Source organism: Pleurodeles waltl, chromosome 4_2 (assembly GCF_031143425.1).
Source record: "Pleurodeles waltl isolate 20211129_DDA chromosome 4_2, aPleWal1.hap1.20221129, whole genome shotgun sequence".
Classification (NCBI taxonomy): Eukaryota; Metazoa; Chordata; class Amphibia; order Caudata; family Salamandridae; genus Pleurodeles; species Pleurodeles waltl.
This window is the reverse complement of record NC_090443.1, coordinates 1,046,107,725-1,046,125,965: the sequence shown is the minus strand read 5'-3', so window position 1 is coordinate 1,046,125,965 and position 18,241 is coordinate 1,046,107,725. Positions and strand designations below refer to the sequence as shown.

Here is an 18,241-nt window from a genome sequence, read left to right as displayed (position 1 = left end):
TACACAGAGCCTCATTTAGAGTTTGGCGGATGGGCTTCTCGTAACAAATTGATGGACATCCTTTCTGCCACATTATGATCTCTATAGGCTAAAGTGGGATTGTGATATGGCGACGGGATACCCGTCATGTTTGCGACGGAGTAGCCTCATCGGCCACACTCTAAATCAGGCCCGTAGTCATTCCTGCACTATTTCCCTTCTCCCATTTCCTGTGAAAATCATAGAAAGGACAGTAAACAATCGACTATCATCATTAATTGAATAAAGCAAAGCTTTGGATGTCACACAAGCTGGTTTATGTCGTCACATGGCACAGTGACCGCCCTTTTAGCCGTCACGGATGACATTTGTTTGCTTCCGGATCAAGGATGGGGTGCGGTTCTCATTCGTTTAGACCTTTGTGATCCCTTCGGTGCTGCCTCTCAAGACCGCCCCGCCCTTAGACGACAGTCTATTAGAATTTGTGACCAAGCACGGAAGTGGTTCCTCTCATTTCTGACCAATCGCACCCTGTCGGTTACTATCAAACCTTATAGTTCAACACTCAAACTGTTAGGGTGTGGCGTCCGCCATGGATCATCATTGAGCCCTCCACTTCTTAATGTATATATATCTTCCCTGGCTGGTCTCTTCAGAAGCTTCAGTTTGTCTCTGAAGTTGTATGCAAACGATACCCAGATTGTGGTCTTATTCGCAGATAAATTGATTGACTCTACACATAGCTTCAAGTCATGTTTGCTAGCATTTGCAGCTAAGATAGCAAATCATTCTCTAAAACTTATGGCAACAAGGCAGCACTCTTGAATTCTGGAGGGGCCTCTTGTATTTTGCACCCTTCTGGTGGCCCCCTGAACATGGCACTGCTCCTCGCCCGAAGGAATTAGTAAGAAATGTAGGTGAGCATTTTGATGCCACCTTCATTTGTCAAGCAAATACATTTTTTCTATTTTCATCTGTTATGTGCGCGTGCTCCATGAAGTGATTCTGTTGCTCCCTGTCGACATGCGTGACATGGTGGTCAGACCAACTATTCAGGCTTGGCTTGATCATTACGACTCATTCTTTCTGGGACTTCCTAAAAGTTCTACATGTTTTTTGCAAATAATGCAGAATCTGGCCACTAGAGCTTTGGTATGTCTCGCTCCATGGTGTCACATCTCTTATTAATTTAGAGACTTAAATTGGCTTCCAGTGCAGCAATGTCTCACCATCAAATACCTCTGCCTATGTCATAGAGTATATTAGAAATAAGTTGTGATGGTTATGCATGAAGGATCCATTTGTATACTCTTGCACTTAGACTTTGGTTCTTGGATGCGTTGAAGCTAGTGGAGCCCCACATTTTATGCAATAGACAAGAGGTTGATGCTTTTGCTCTCTGGTTCCTAAAACTTGGGATTCACTCACATTTAGAATTCAGAAAAGAATCACCTCAAATTTCATAAAGTATTGAAAAACTGGCTCACTTAATTTCCTCAGCTTAGCGCTTGGACACCCTTGCAGTGGTAACTTTTCGGATCTACAATTTTGTTCTTCATCGGAAGGTGCTGAGGCTTGCCCAGGGAGGGCACACACAAGGTAGGCAAAAAAATACAGGTTTTCCATCTCAGAATTTTTTACTGCATTGAAATGTGATTCAGCAAATGTTTGCACTGAAAATATCCAGCCTGGTTGAGTCCTACTCAGCTCTTGTCTTCCTCCTGGTTCTGCTGGAGGATTTTCAAACTAAGGGCTGATTTAATTCTTGGTGGTAAAGATGCTCTCACAACGGGGACGGAGTATCCTTCCCGCCAAGAATGTGGTCTGCCCGCCAAATCTATATGTAGCGGAGTTTAGGATTAATCATGGTGGAGACGACTCTGCCGTTATAGGTCATTTTTCAGTGCCCGTCACTTCCAAGAAACCATGTCAGTAAGGAGCAGTGAAAAATGCTAAATGCCACCTTCACCATTGCGTCCATTTATACATTTGACAGGTGGTCCGTCCACCAGGACGAAGAGTAATTCACTCCATCATCCTGTCGGAACAATGGATCGTCTGCTAAAAATTAAATCAGCGCCTAAGTCGGAGTAAAGGTGACAAATCTTCCCAGAGGTGCATCCAGCTTGGTCCCACACAGAGCCTTTGGCACTAAAACCAACAGCACAAATGGGAAGTCAACAACAACATACCCAACTTTAAGAGTCCCTTGCTGGCTTGAGCCTCTGACCTCAACCAACTGGAGCAGTTTGAGCCCCAACAGAGTGACTAGTGACACATAATCCCAAGGTACAAACTTTGACTTTGATAGCCTGCTTGGTGTGTAGGTCATCCACTTCAGGAATAGTCAAAGACACCCACCACAGCTTCCTTCAGTAGTGACAGGTGGAAAAAGTGCTCCTGCCCTTTCCACCAAGTAGAGACTTCTGCATGAGTAATCTGATGCCAAAGCCCATTAGTATATGCAGTTGTTTGCTGCTTCTCATCAAGACAGTGATCTCCCCTTCCCACACTTCCCCATTCACTGTGGGAGGCTCCTACCCCATTCCTACAGTCACAATACACTTACTCCTAGGAGTATTTTTGTGTATTTTTTCAGTGTGGGACCCTGATTGCAGGACTTGTGTTACTACTAATGACCCTCTGTGTTTTTGAATGTTCACCTACATCCATCTGTACTTTGGCTCACACAGAAAAGGCCATGAACCAGCCTCTAGTACAATATTTACAAACAGATCTGCCATGCTGGCGGAACTCCTTGTAGGAAAGTGCCCCTTTTTGACATGGTCCCACACTTTCTGCCTGCCAATTGATGCAATTCTGGCTGAAAGTGCACTGGGCTCTTGCTGCCCAGGTCCCCAGCGCCTGATCTCTTTCCCTAAACTGTGCAGTTCTTCCCCGGTTGGCGATACCTTTGGCACCCCGTAGGTATCCCTCACTTTGGTATACCCTAGAAAGAGCCAGCTACCTACACCCCTGCATTCACAAACTAACTTTGTGCACTAAATAGGGAGGTTATTCTACCATTGTTTGACTGACTGTCTTCATAATCCCTCCGGTAAATCAAAATGATATCCCCATTGTGGTTATACTGACTATAAGCTCACCGGCAGGCACATACATCTAAAGATGCAATAGTCCTTAAATATACATTGATAAGGACATATAGATGACATAGGTGGGTCTCCACCTCAGAGTTGCAGCATCAAAGAACTGAAAGATTGCAGCTCACAACCCTATCAGGAGTAAAACATAGCGCCTCTTGAGGGCTGTGCCTCCTGACAACTAACTTACAAACCACTATTCTCAGCTAATTGTAAATTTGCAGTGAATCACCTCAAATCTGATGTAACCCTCGAACACACCAGCTCCAGTGTCAGCATTTGCTTATCTCCTTTTAAAAGTATTTTTATGTCGTCGTAACACTTCGGTATTTTTTTCACCTTTACAGAGACTGCATAAGGGGGGGCGTGAATGCAGAGCAAAAACAAATTAAGAGAGATGCAATTTAAAAAAGTGGACGTGCAAAGAAGAAACAGAAAGAATAAGAAAAAGCGGAACTGAGTCTCGATGATCGAAGAAAAGGCCAGAAAAAAAATTTTAAGAAGGAACAGGGAAAGAAGGTAAAAAGAAGGAGAACCCTAAAGCTGAGGCGACCGAGAGAACATGAAAAAAGAAACCAAGAAAAATGGAAGGAAGAGAAAAGAGAAGTTATGATATGAGGAATGAGACAGGGAGAAATGGAGGGATGGAGAAAGGAAGTGATTGAAGGAGGTAAGAAGGCGGGAAGAGAGGAGTTAAAGGAGGGAGGTGTGACAAGGTACTAATACTTTCTGTTCATATGTCCTATGAAGAGTCGCGTTAAGACCCAGAGAGGTAGGTGTGAATGAATCAACCATTCATCGGATGTAGATGTTGCCTTCTATTTGCTTAAAGCTTCCTGTGATATTGAAACTCTTGGGAAACTTTCACAGCCCTTGCAGGCCCAGAAGCTATAGCGCCTCGTGCAGTACTTTGCACATTTCCCTATAATAATTTCATGTTCAAGCCTAGCACGGTAAGTGGGAACTCGTGAGAAGAATTCTTGCCAGTGTTGTGTACATGAATGATATCTTCCCCTCATGGTTGTTCTTCGCCTCCTCGAGCGGAAGATCCTGGCACCTGAACAGTAGATACATTTTCACTGAGTAACAAGTGTCTCTCTTGTACCCAGGCTGTATTGACTTGTATTGAGAGAAACTGTAAATATACTAGGATGAGCTTAATTTGAGCCAGTGGTTTCTGGTGCTCGGCACCAGCACATAATTGTCGGCACCAGCACTTATGAGAGCTGCCACATGGTGGTGCTCTTTGTATAATTTAGAAATGAGCAGAACATCTCTTTCAGTATACACTAAAATTAACTAATACCTGCAGCCCAAGCCATTCTTATAGCTTTGGGGGCCTCGACCAGCCTGATTTGTCACACTTGTAGGGGGTGATGGTCAGTAGTTGTGTAAGTATGCCGCGTTGCAACGAACAGTGCGAGACATGTCGGCCTCCTGACAGGGGCCCTGGTATTTATTGTTTTACAAATTAAGCACTGACACTAGGTTGCTTCTACATGAGTTTTACCTCTAAGCTCTAACTGACCATCCTCTAGGGAGGTCACCGGACAGTTTAAATTGTCTTTGATCTTCTGCTGTGGGAAACTCACTATTTTGCATTAAACGCTACTTGGACTTTGGCTGTTCTTTTTATTTATTTTATTTTTAATGGAAGGAAAAGAGGAAATACAGATTGAGAGAAAAGGCCCGGATGGGGGATGTAGGAAAAGACAAGCGGAAAGTGAGGCAGGAAGGAGGGAGATGAGTAAACATAGAAGAGACACTACTGGCACTGATGCACTCAGGTGCAAACAATTTATAATGAAGTAGCATCTTATCTGTTGTCCCATATTATTCGTTTTTACTTCTTCTGTAATGATTTTAACTCTTTTACAATAAATACTTTTTAGCTTGCATTAGGGGAGAAACTAAGGGTGCCGAGAAGGCAAGAAGGGAACTGAAAGTGAAAGTAAACAAGATAACATGGAGGAAGAAGGAAGGAACAGGGGATGGAGAGACAAGGTGAGGATGAGCAGTCATTGTCTCACCGGATGTGACGACGCCTGCACACTTTGACCCTGGATGACATTCACCCCCTAGACACCCCCACCTTCCCCTCGCCCCTGTGCCCATCACCTGGGCAGTTGAGCTCTGCTGCCCTCTCACTGGGGCATGGCTGGGGGCTCACAGCACAGTCCTCCAGACCCCCCTGCGGGTGGGCACAGACCACCCTCAGGAAGAGGCGCTCGGAGTGGTTGGATCCTGCGCCTGGACCACCCTGCCCCTCAGGGCCAGTGCTCGGGGTCCCTGGTCCGGGGTCTTCTTCTGGCCCCCCTGTCCATCCAGGGGCAGCGCCACAGCCCAGCTCGCGGCAGAGGACAGTGGTGGTGACCCTGTCCCAGGGCTCCGGGCAGAGCGGGATCCAGAGGTCTCCGTGGTGCATCTCCACGCTCCCTTCACAGCGACCTGTCCCATTCACCAGGCGGAGAGACGGCCCTGCAAAGAGACAGGCAGAAGAGACAGTCACTCTTGGACAGAGTCCACACTAAAGGGAACGATCATCCGTGGCTTGTTTGAGGTGAGCGCTCTGATGCACACATGTAGATGCTAAAAGACCTCTAGGTGAGTGAGTGACATCACTTATATAGCTCCCACCACCCGAACGGGTCTCTCGGCGCTGATGTTCTAAGCAGAGCCTAACTAAACGAGACTTCAACTGTGTCCTGCAGCCTAACGGAATAGAGGAAAGACTACATGTCTCTGGACAGAGAATTAAAAAAAGTCACAGAAAAAATGTGTGGCCTCTGAGTTTGAGTGGGAGCTCTCAAGCACGTCAGAAAAGAGATATTCGAAGTAAGGTGTGAAAAATAGGACTTGAAAAGTAGCTCGTTTCTGAACCTGGAATCAGTGGAGATCACCAGGCTGTGGGGACCTGATTGCTTTGCTTTAAGCCACATATCCCCCTCCAGCAGCATTGTGGGCACTTTCGGTCTGTCTGTGAGGATGTTCAGAAGACCTGCATGCAGAAGAGTGCATTGCAATACCTCAACTGAGTATTAAAATCAGCATTCACTCCCAGAGCTCGGTTCTTTAGACATGGCAGAGGAGGATAGGTGTCAACCTCTTAATTCTGTAAAAATAGCCTTGTACTAAAAACGGAGCCCCGGATGTTTGGGCTTTTGCCGCAGGGTAGCACAGCAAGTCACCTGCTACGCTGTCCTGCGTCAAAGGGCGGGAATGTGTTATATCTGTGGAATATGGCGCAATCCTCTCCCTTCCCACTGCACCGGCGCACAATGGGCTGCCTAGCGCCAACGCAGGCACCCATGCACCTTCCTGCACAAAAACAATCCTGGGAGGCTCTTTCCTGTTTCTATGTGAGCTGCAGAATGCAGCACTCATAGGAAGAAGGAAACACAAGGAGAAATGAAGATATTTCTTCTTGTTACTCCTCCCCTGGGGAGGCGTACGGTGTTGACGCATCCCCAAGTTTACAAGTCCTTGTAAATCTGAGAATGCATTAAAATCCATGGGTGTTGCGTGGAAACACCCACCATAACGCCCATGGAACGCCTCTCTGGCGTACAGTAAGGCAACGCAGTGACTTGCGCTGCCTTACCTTTGTCCATATCTATGGGGCCATTGAAAGCCATGCAAAGTGGCTTTGCGTGGCCTCATAGATATGGTTGCAAGGTTTGCACCGCTGTGGTGTCACAAAATGTGATACAACAGCGACACACGGGGCTCATGTTATGTTATTAGTTTTATAAAGCGCGTAGGTGCCCCAGCCATAGGGCATCCCAGCGCTAATCCCAGGACAACACAACCAAAGAAAACCAGATGCAAATGAGGCAAGTAACGCAGTACCACTTGGAACGTTCAGGAAGAAAAGAGGCAGGTCTTCAACGCTTTCCTGAAAGACATGTGATTCTGGATGTTCCTTATAGCAAGGGAGAGAGCATTCCAAAGACATTGGGGTTTTACACAGAACGAACACCCCAACTTGCGATTGGCTGAGCGTAGAAGTCAGGACAGGGTCAACATACTTGACAAAATAGGAGCTCCCTGGGAGGATAAGTTTTTATGAGCAGTGCACAAGGCCTTAAACTGCAGGTGCTTGGTGTCACAAGACCTGCCACAAAAACGGGCATTCCAACTTCAATGTAGGGCTACTAGAAGGTTTGTCAACCTCACCCACCCATCAACCTCACGTCAACCTCGCCCAAGCGTCAACCTCAGCCTCACGTCAAACTCACCCAGGCATCACCCTCACGTCAACCTCACCCAGGCATCAACCTCACCCTCATGTCAACCTCACCCAGGCATCACCTCACCCTCACGTCAACCTCACCCAGACATCAACCTCACCCAGGCATCACCCTCATGTCAACCTCACCCAGGTATCAACCTCACCCTCACGTAAACCGCACCCATGCATCAACCTCACCCTCACATCAACCTCACCCATGCATCAACCTCACCCTCACGTCACCCTCACCCAAGCATCAACCTCACCCTCAAATCAACCTCACCCAAGCATCACCCTCACGTCAACCTCACCCAGGCATCAAGCTCACCCGCACGTCAGCCTCACCTTCGTGCCTTGTACACTGCACACCTTCCTTCCTAATGATTCGGTAAACATCTTTGGGAAGTTTTTTTAAGATCCGTCAAAACAAAAAAAATATCCAGAAAGATGAGTGGGAACGTGAATGGCTTCTGCAATTTCCTTGTGGTTGAACTACTCTCCCCCATCTCTACTTCCACTCGCTTCTCATATTATGTCTCCAACAAACCCCAGGGGCTGCTCTGCCTTCTTGCTACTTTCAGATTTTAAAAAATTAACTAGGAGGAGACCCCCTCAGACTCCTTCCATTATTTGAACCCCATCCGCCAACTGACTCCCAAACTCTTGACTCTCAAACATGTAATAGTTTTCAAAATCATTTAGCCCTACAGACAAACTTTTCCCCAGTGCTCCCATGAAATATGGGGATTCTCCCTCCTGTTTACCATCCATTAAATGAACCTACCCCTTCCTTCCGCAGGAGTAAATTTGTATGCATTTTCAGGGTGTGAAACTACTTGCAACTTGTTCAATGTCCATCTACATACTTTTGCAGAGGTTGCCTACCTGTAAACTGTCCTAACCCGCCCCAACACTAAACTTGTAAATGTGATAATCCTCACATTGTGATGAATTCTTCATGTTCTCATGAGCAGTCATCATTTCCAATTGACATTTTACGTGTGAAAATCCCTCAGAATTTCAAACGTGCAAAAAATGTACTCAGATCCACAAAAGACAGGAGGCAAAAAGATGACAGACTACCAGAGTAGACAGGTCGTTTCAAAGGATATTTAAAAAAAATCAGATATCCATAGCTAACCTAAAGGGAACAAGTATCACTTATCTACTCTCCTCTTTTCTAAATCCTTCCCCAAGGGATCTTCCCCCGGATACTGCCAATAGTTCCTTAGTGCCCTACGAATTTATGTAGCACAAGGGACCACCTTAGCTAGTATACAATCAATTAATCCTGGCTCTCTCTAGACCCTTGTCCTGAAAGAGTTTCAAGATGATAGCTCTGCCAGTTGACCTATGATTACATCTAATATTAATATTGGGATGTCAAGTCTTACAAGGGTCTGATCCCAGTTCAACTCTTTTTAGTTTGTATGTGGTTCTGATTGTCCAGAGTGTGGTTGCTAGGCTTGTACTAGATATCTCCAAACGTGCCAGCATTCCGACACCTCCCAAAGCCTGGAATTGCTTCCGATTCATAAGACGTGTTTCTACGGTACTCCGCTTCTAGCACAAGGTGATCTTCTCAACAACCTGCAACAACTATTTATCTCTGATGTTTTGTAGATACTCCCTTTCCAGACTGCCTCACCCATCTACTTTGAATTTTGTTAGTTGTTCCAAAGTTCCATCAGTTGCATCTTAAAGGAACCGCGTTCTCCGTCTGTGATTACTGCCCAGGCAAGGAACAGCCTTTTCCTTTGTCTTGGAATCTGGACTGAACCGAATATTTTATAATTTGGTAAAGCCTTGAAAACTTTCATATTCCAATAACTTCTGTGTTTGGTATCTAACAGCCTGCAGCACAGGGACCCGCATGAGTATTTCTGGAGTATTTAAAATATCAAATAACCTTTTTTCCTAAATTGTTGGAGATTCTTTCCAGAGGGCGGATCATAAACTGCAAGCATCCATTTATGCCTTATCTATGTCTAAAGGAAACCACTATGTAAAGACCATGGGGGTTATTACAACTTTGGAGGAGGTGTTAATCCATCCCAAAAGTGACTGTAAAGTGACGGATATACCACCAGCCGTATTACGAGTCCATTATATCCTATGGAACTCGTAATACGGCTGGTGGTATATCCGTGACATTTGGGACGGATTAACACCTCCTCCAAAGTTGTAATAACCCCCATGTGTTGCAGCAGGTCTACACTGGCTTGCCACTGTTGTAGGCATAGTGTTTCTGTTCTCTTTATAGATGTATGCATCAGGAAGTTTCAAATTGTCCATGCTGCTAACTGGGGGAGGTCTGCACACTCCTTCTACACAGATCTCATATATTGAAATCTCTGGATGGGGTAAACAAACACTTTGCATGCTTATGAAGGAGCTTGTATTGCTCTTCAACAATTTTCAGCAGCCCCTCATTAAGTGTGATACTTCGCCTCTGAAAAGGTCAATGTCCAAGGGCTTCATGTAGCGCTTGGTGAACCGTCAAGTTATTGAGGCTCTAGAGGCCTCCCTTCTATAGAATGTGTGGAGGCCAGTCCGCCTGTCTTAGAATTACCTGCTAGCATGGCGGAGAACCATCACCGAAAGTGCTTCAGGTGAGAATGCTCTGGATACCGCCTGAGTTTTCGGAAGTAAACTTCAAACATCAAAAGCAGAACATGTCCATCTGAAGTTGCTGAAAGGGATTGAGAGTATCAGCAGCAGTGGATTCTGGATCAGGTTGTTCACTGAGAAAGTCTGGCAGTGGGATGGGGGTAAAGGCCATCCCTAATCAATATCATAGGAAATTGAAGTAAAAGAATTTAATGTTTTTAGAACAGTAGGTTTAGGGAGGTATTTGATTTTGATTTTTCTAAAGCGCCAAACATGCAACCTTCTCACTACTCCAGAGGGCTTGCTACACTAATAGTTTGAATACTAACTAGTAATCTTCTTTCCTTCTTGGGCCTTCCTCATCCCCTTCCTCATGCCTGAGGCATTGCACCTCCATAAGAAGCCCCTCTCCTATTACAGAAAGATAACACTGTATAAAAGTAGATGCAGGTGGGGTGGGCTGGGAGCCATAACAACACAACTGGAAGGTGACTAGGAGTTTACTTCAGCATTTGTCTCTCATACTTTCTAAGAAGCAGAGCACAGGTGCCCCATGCAGAGGGTGAGGTTTTAGCATGTGAGGCCGATCATTTATAACTACAACAGATCATCAACCAAGGATCAGCCCAACACAAAACACCACCCAAAGAAAAGGAGACCAGAGAGGCTCCACACAGAGAAAGAAGAACAACTTGCAAAACGAATGCCCAACCCAAGCTAAACACATAGCATGGTAGCTGGGTCAGTCCAACAACAGGTACTCTAGTTTTATAGCCCTCCGTAGCAGGCCAGAGCAGCCATTAAAGGCCTACTCCAGTATTAAAGGCCCGTCACACACGCCCTCATTACCAGCAGACTGGACTACGGCATCGCGCTCTACGCCGGGATCAACAATAAACTTACCCGCAAACTAAAGAACATCCAGAACGCCACTGCCAGACTGGCCCTCAACCTGTCCCAACACTGCCACATCTCTCAACACCTGCGCACACTACAGTGGCTTCCCATAGAGAAACGAATCACCTTCAAGATCCTCACCCACGCACACAAAGCCCTCCACGACACCGGGCCAGCCTACCTGAACAGGAGACTCAACTTCCATGTACCCCACCGGACCCTACGGTCAGCCCAGCTCTCTCTCTCACACAGAAGTACCCCACATCTGGAAAACAAGAACAGGGGGACGCTCTTTCTCCCACCTTGCAGCCACCGCCTGGAACGCGCTTCTGCTCCACCTCAGACAAACTACCCCCCTCATCAACTTCGCACGCCTTTCCCTCCCCCCCACCTCAGCGCCATGAGACCCTTGCGGGTAAGTTGCTGCACTTAATAAACACCTGATTGATTGATTGAGCCGAAGGTGAGGACCTTTAACAATGGGGTGGGCCTTTAATGCCCGATATAGCCCAGCTACAGCGGGCTATAAGGCTATTAGAACAGTTCGTCCCTAGAGGGAAGAATGTTCTTATTCGTAAAAAAAAGGCTTCACAGAGCCAGAGGGGGTTGAAATCCCCCCGGGCTCCATGAGACCTTTGTTCACAGCAAAAGCTGTGAATGAAAACATTGGGATGTTGGGCCTCAGGCCTCTACCAGGTCATTAGAAGCCCAGAGCACTCCACTGTCTGCAACAGAGCGCTCAACATTCCAGTGTTCTAATCTACTAAACAAAAAGGGGTTGACAGACAAGGTGGCACAGTTGAAGAAAGAGACAAAGCCTTATTCTGCAAGTACTAGATCAACCAGCAGTGCATACAGAGCAGAAAGAACATGCCTGGCAGAGTCCAAGGGACAGCCCAGTGACAAAGCTTGAATGTTCCGAAGAGGCCAAAGTGGGGAGTCACACACCCAGACCTGTGAGAAACCTAGCCAGGGCATATGCCCCACAAGCCCCAAGCCAAGCGGGCACATATGGGAAGGGTCAGCCCTGCCCACTTCCCATTCATAGAGCATGAACATCAGGTCCATCAGTGAGGCAGGGAAGGGCAGGCATTAGAATCAGCACAGCACCTCACTACCCCCAACAAGTGCACCCAGGAGACAGCGCCAAAGAGTGGACATGAGACAGGGATACCGGGCACACACCTCAAACTGCCCAATCCCAGCAGGAACCAGAAGAGAAAGTGACAAGAAAAGTCCCCACATGCCAACAACAAACAGGGGGACAGCACCTGTCCTCAAGTGAAGGAAACTCCAGTATCCCAAACTGAGCAGACACCACAGCCCCTGACCCAGTGTAGAGCCAAAGAAATACAGGGCAGGTGTGAAACCAGTGCTATTCAGCCCCCAACAAGCCCACTTGCAGTGAGGGGCACACACAGCCACATCAAATTATGGAAACAGCGAACACACTCTACAAGCACCGAGCCCAGCAGGAAATACGTGGAAGCCCAAAAACCAGACAGTAGCCCAGAACAAAGAGCAGTCCACCAGTGAGGGGCCCTAGATTTACACACAGGGGAGGAACAACCCACCCACATTCCCAAGAGTCAGTCTACAGGATGGACTCACACATAGTAATTGGAGTGAAATCCTTAGCCATCACTGAAGCAGCTGTGAAGAGCAGGCCAGTAGATGACAAACCAACAAGCTGAGCACGAGACCTGGGTCACATAACAGCCCAGATGGGGGAACATCCCAAAAGTCCCAGGCCAAGCAAAGCTGGGCCACACCCCATAAAGAAAAAAGGCAGGCCAACCTCCTATCTTTTAGTGATGGGAACTTCAGGGCCACTCATTGGACAGATCACCTGACCCCAAACACAGCACGAGGTGCTTGGGAGAAGGCCCAAACATAGCCCTACAGCCTGGAGTTAATCCACATCCAATGACAGAGGCTCATAACAACATCAGGCAGCCTGCAAAGGGAAGGCTGAAAACTATAACAGTACCACACAGCCCAGGCAAACCTAGCAGGAAGGCAGGTGCACACCACAGCAAACAGTAGACAAGACACGATAACAGGGCAATGCCCCACAAACTCCAAGTCCCACCTGGAGGCAAGAGCACACCGCAGCCAACAGTAGACAAGACACAATAGCAGGGCAATGCCCCACAAACTCCAAGTCCAGCAGGGAGCACACAGTGAACCTCATCCATCCCTGGTCCAGAGAGGTTCACTCTGGCCCCACACTTTGCAGGGAGCATTTACAGAGGAGGCCCTACACTCAGGTCTGCTGAGTTCACATGTATTGGCAGAGGCTAAAAGCAACCACAACCCCAGCTCAAGCTCAGCAGGAAGTCAGTGAAGGGACAGGTCAAACACATGAACTAGCACTACACACCATCAAACAAGGCCAGAATGGAGGCATGAGTGCCGACGATTGTAATTGTGTTTATATAACGCTTACTACCCCTGATGAGGAGTCAAAGAGCTTTTCAGCAAGTAAAACGCTACTCCGGAACCCCAAAAAAGATTAGTGGTGGATTAGTATAGGGAAATATGAGATAATGTGAGTTGTGGACGTGCAGGTCTGTTAGTTTGCCAGCAAATACCTGCTCTCAAGCCTAGTTGGGGTCAAGGAAGCCAGAAAAATTGTATATTTGTGCAATTTCACACATACTGGTGAAGGAGTAAATGTGAGGGCAGCATGGACAGTGGAGGAGGAGGAGTAATATAGGCGCTGGAAGTTAGGGTGCAGTGGGTAGGGGTGACGCACCCCCAAAATATCCATGCTAGATTTCCAAAGGTGAATGAGCAATAAAGATGATTTTACATTTTGTTCAAATGTCAGGTGTGTCTCCTGTCAAACTGCTGCTTATTCTTTTCACATGGAGATTGGTGTTTACTTTTCTTTCTCTGACTGCAAAGTGAGAGGATTTTGTAAAATGAACTATGTGACAATCTTGTTGCTGTGAAGGGAAAGGCTGTAGGATATTGTTTTCTTCATACACACAGCAACATTTAGATGCCTATAAATGAACTATACAAATACTTCAAGCCAAATGAACAGGAAAGCACAAATGAAGTGCTTTTTTAAATTCTAAATTCTGAAGTGTGATGGAAACAAAAATATTAATAGGATCAAGACAAATCAAGATACATGTTCCCGGAAACCCAATTTCATATCAGTAATATAGTAGGTCTGTGCAAATTTAGTGGTCATTTCAATGGGAAATGTGCTGCCTGTAAATGACAGTGGCTACCTCACAATGCTTTAGCATTATACTTGTGACTGTGGACCGCACAATTCACCGTTACACATGTAATGCACCCTTAGCACTCTCCTGCTGAATTGTCGTGGATCATTTGTAAAATGTGTTCTTTTTGTGATGCTTGGATTTTTTATAGCAATACTTAATTGCATTGTTACACAATAACAACAACACCATTGCCTTGTTAAACACAGACATCAACCCGCATTGTAGGGCAGTCATCTCATGATCCCGAGGTGAGTCCAGCACCGTATCACCCCGTTGCCACACCCCATCCCCCAAGGGTCATCCATTCAGCAGGCCATGGTAGGTCCACCACCTCTCCCAAATGTTGTCATATTTGCAGGGACAACCCCAAGCTTTATAAATGGTTTCCTCTAAGTTGCCAAACCAGTCCGATGCTTGGATTTTTAAGATCCGCCATGAGTGCAGTAATATTGATGGCGGCACCACCGCTCTGAAAACTGTTCCAGCACCACTGGGAGGAAATATGAAAAGGAAAACACAAAAAGGGAGGGCGGTGTGCAGGGTTGGGAGGAAGAGATCAAGCGTCTTAAGAGATGAGTGTCAGATACCAGACAGCAAGAACCTGACGCATGACCAGCCAGTGTGCTGCAGCAGCAGTGAGGTGTCTGATTAGCATCAGCCGAGCTGGGGGTCTTAGGAGGCGGTGGGGGTGCAGTGGGGTGGGGCCTGTCTTGGAAGTAGAAGATAGAGGGTAATAGGCGGGATCAAAGAGCTGAGCGAGATGTGATGTTTCCATCTGCGGTTTCCTGTCATCTGCACCCAGAATGTCATCAAGATAACAAGACCATGGTGTGACCTGAAAACAAAAATAAACACCAGCAGACAGTGGTGAGGGGTGATGTGTTCAGCACGGTGAAAGGTAACCTGTGCTGGGGTATGGGGGAGGCCCAGGAAATGCTCTAGTTTGGAGGACATGATCCCAAATTACATGCACCATCATCTTTTTGGACATGATCTGTCTCTCAGGAAATGCCGCCTCTGCCAAGGTACCCCACATCTCCCAGGACATGTCCTCTTTCCCTTGAGACATACCCCACCTCTTGGGACATGCTCTGTTTCTCAGGATTTCCCAGGACATGACACATTTTCTAGGACATGATTTATTTCGGATGACACAAACCCATTTCTCAGGACATGTCTCATCGCTTAAGTCAGCCTCTACTTCTGAGGACATGCTCTGTTTCCAAGGGTATGCCCTAAGTATCAGGAAATGCCCTTTCTCTCACACCATAATCCATCTCTCAGACCATAATACATCGCTCAGAACACAATCCATCTCTCAGAACACAATCCATCTCTCAAACAATAATTCATCTCTCAGACCATAAACAATCTGTCAGAACACAATCCATCATTCAGACCATAATCCATCTCTCAGACCATAATCCATCTCCCAGACTATAATCCATCTCTCAGAACACAATCCGTCTCTCAAACCATAATCCATCTCTCAGACCATAATTCATCTCTCGGAACACAATCCATCGCTCAGACCATTATCCATATCCCGGACCATAATCCATATCTCAGATCATAATTTACCTCTCAGAACACAATCCATCTCTCAGAACCTAATCCATCTTTCAGACCATAATCCATCTCTTCGAGCATGACACAGTAGCTACTATAAAACAAGCAAAGGCCGCTGCACGTCTTGATTTCTGTGACTATCACAGATAAATGACACGTTATTTATTTTTGTGGGGGTATACTGATCAACAGTTTATTGACTGTGGCTTACTGGTTGTACCTAGTATAAAGATATCGCTACTCACCTTCACAACCTCAGTAGCCGTCAACTAGCCCCGTCTAATTGTCCCTTTCAGATCACATGAGGGTAAACCACTGAAAACTCTGCCCGGCGTCGTGGGAAGAGGGGACATTAAATATTGGGGTGCGGATGTGAGTAATCCTACAATGTCAGGCATGGGCTCTCCAAACCTTGAGGACCTGGAAGGAATATTTAGAACTTCTGACATATCTGCTGCTTTCCTCCCAGAAGAAGTAGAATGGTCTGATCATTAAGCCATGACCTTTCCATCTAGAATATATGTGCCCCAGAAAAAACACTCAAGAGGCTGACAGATTCACTCCGCTTACCTTGCCCTCGCCACCATCCCACTCATCTGCAGAACAACCACCGGCAGCAGATCATTCTCGCACCTCGCCGCCAAGACGTGGAATACTCTTTCCACCCACCTGCGTCAGACCAAGGACCTCCTTACCTTCAGGAGACATGGCTGTTCGAGCAGTAGCAGGCCTCCCCCCCACCCCAGCGCCTTGAGACCCTCATGGGTGAGAAGTGCGCTTTCCAAATTCCCTGATTGATTGATTGATTGAGAGGTGGGTTGTAACTCATGGCAAGTGTTCTGTATCATACATATGGAAGTCGGTCTACCCGCCTCTTGGTTCCCCCTTGTGATTACAAGGGACCGGATAAACCATCAAAAAGGCACTCAGATGGTGATGTCATCAATGATGCCAACCAATCAGCTTACTAGTTCAACAACATTTTCATCATCGCTACATTTATATTCCAAACTGCTATGCAAACCGTGGTAGTCTTTTACAGAACGTGTCACTGATTTTTGAAAGAAAACTAAAAAAAATAGGAAGCACACTAGTAATATGGGTCTTGAAAACATGTCAACACCTGGATGTATATTTCAGGTGCTTGGATATGTTAAAAACATCTACCATGCTACTGTGGTGTTGCCGTCACAGGGTTTTCTTCCCCCTTCTATGGCTCCTGCCTTTACAATTAAAGACACCTTGAGAGAAACACACCTAAAAAATGCAAATAGGATGGATGATTCTGCGCAGATGCTCGACAGACTAGCTGCCAAAGCTGATACCAGGTTAATTTTGGCAGACAAACTGTAACAAACCTATGGAAAATCTCCATGCAACAAAATAAGCTGTAATACCTTTGTAAAAATATTTTTTTGCTAATTATTAATGTAAATTAATTTTATATATTTATATGGAATGTAGAACAAAATAAAAAAAATGCTACAGCACTATTAAATTTATTTTAAATTAAATATTCAATTAATTTAAATATATTAACTTATATTACAATTGTTTTTCTGAAGTTTAATTTGAAAAATAAATTCCCTGCTAAAGAAAAAATACATTTTTATTATGCATTAATAATTATTAAAAGTGGTGTATTTAATTAAAAATGATTTAAATAAATTGTGATTATTGTTACATTAATATATAAATTTGAAAAGGTTATGAAAATATGATATAATAAAAAAATTAAAATGTTTTATTTTATAAACATTTATTTATATGTTAACGACTTTAAATATTTTAATGTAATTTGCCATTATTTCCTATGGGGTTTGATTCTAAGTCCTACCACTGTTGTCCATGGGAGTGCGCTGCAGTAACAGTGGTTGGCCGTGTGTGCTGCTGGACTTACTATTACTGTTTTTTTTTTCAAATAGTAACTTACACTCGGAAACATGACGCAACAACCTCTTTCAGGGGGTGAACACATATAAGTCTACGCTTCTGACTAACTTTACACTCAGATTTTCTGATTATCCAGAAGTAGTAAGGTTACTCAAAGTGCAAGAGTAAATTACACATGTAAATGACTCACATGTGTAAGTTACCTTTGAGAATAGCCTTGAAAGCAAAGATGTTACATTCACCGGATCTTTTGTGCTTCAAACTTATCACAAATGGTCTTTTTTTTGGAACTAATGATCTCCAGGGATCAACACCATTAGATCCCCAGGTACACTCTGTGAGAACCTGGGGTCTGTTTTAGAACTTGGTAATAGGAAATCCTCAATTTGAGGAAGAAGTGCTGAATCTGAATGAGGATCAATTGGCAGGACATCTTTCAATATAACCATTATCCATGGACACCCTGCAAATATTGGGGTATAAAGCTGGCCTGGTGTGTTGGTGCGTTAGGCAGATCATCGTAGACAGGGGCACAACTGCTGGGTCCAGGACATGAGCTGGTAGGAATGGATCGAGGAGGGTTATCCCAAGGATACGTTTACCCACGACCTGATCACACTAAGCTTGTGAGCACCAGGAGTTGCACCGTTCACTCCTTGCATGTCACGCATTGTGCAATGCGGGCTACACCCCTGGAGTGAATACTATGGTGACAC

General features: G+C 45.6%; 1 protein-coding gene across 1 annotated transcript in view; it reads right to left on the bottom strand.

Moving 5' to 3' along the window:
• CD6 (CD6 molecule) overlaps positions 1-18,241 on the bottom strand; it is a 242,109-nt gene that overhangs the window by 122,643 nt on the left and 101,225 nt on the right. The window contains exon 3 of the mRNA XM_069233268.1: positions 5,202-5,561. Coding sequence (XP_069089369.1) covers positions 5,202-5,561 — 360 coding nt within the window. The remainder of the gene's footprint in view (positions 1-5,201; positions 5,562-18,241) is intronic.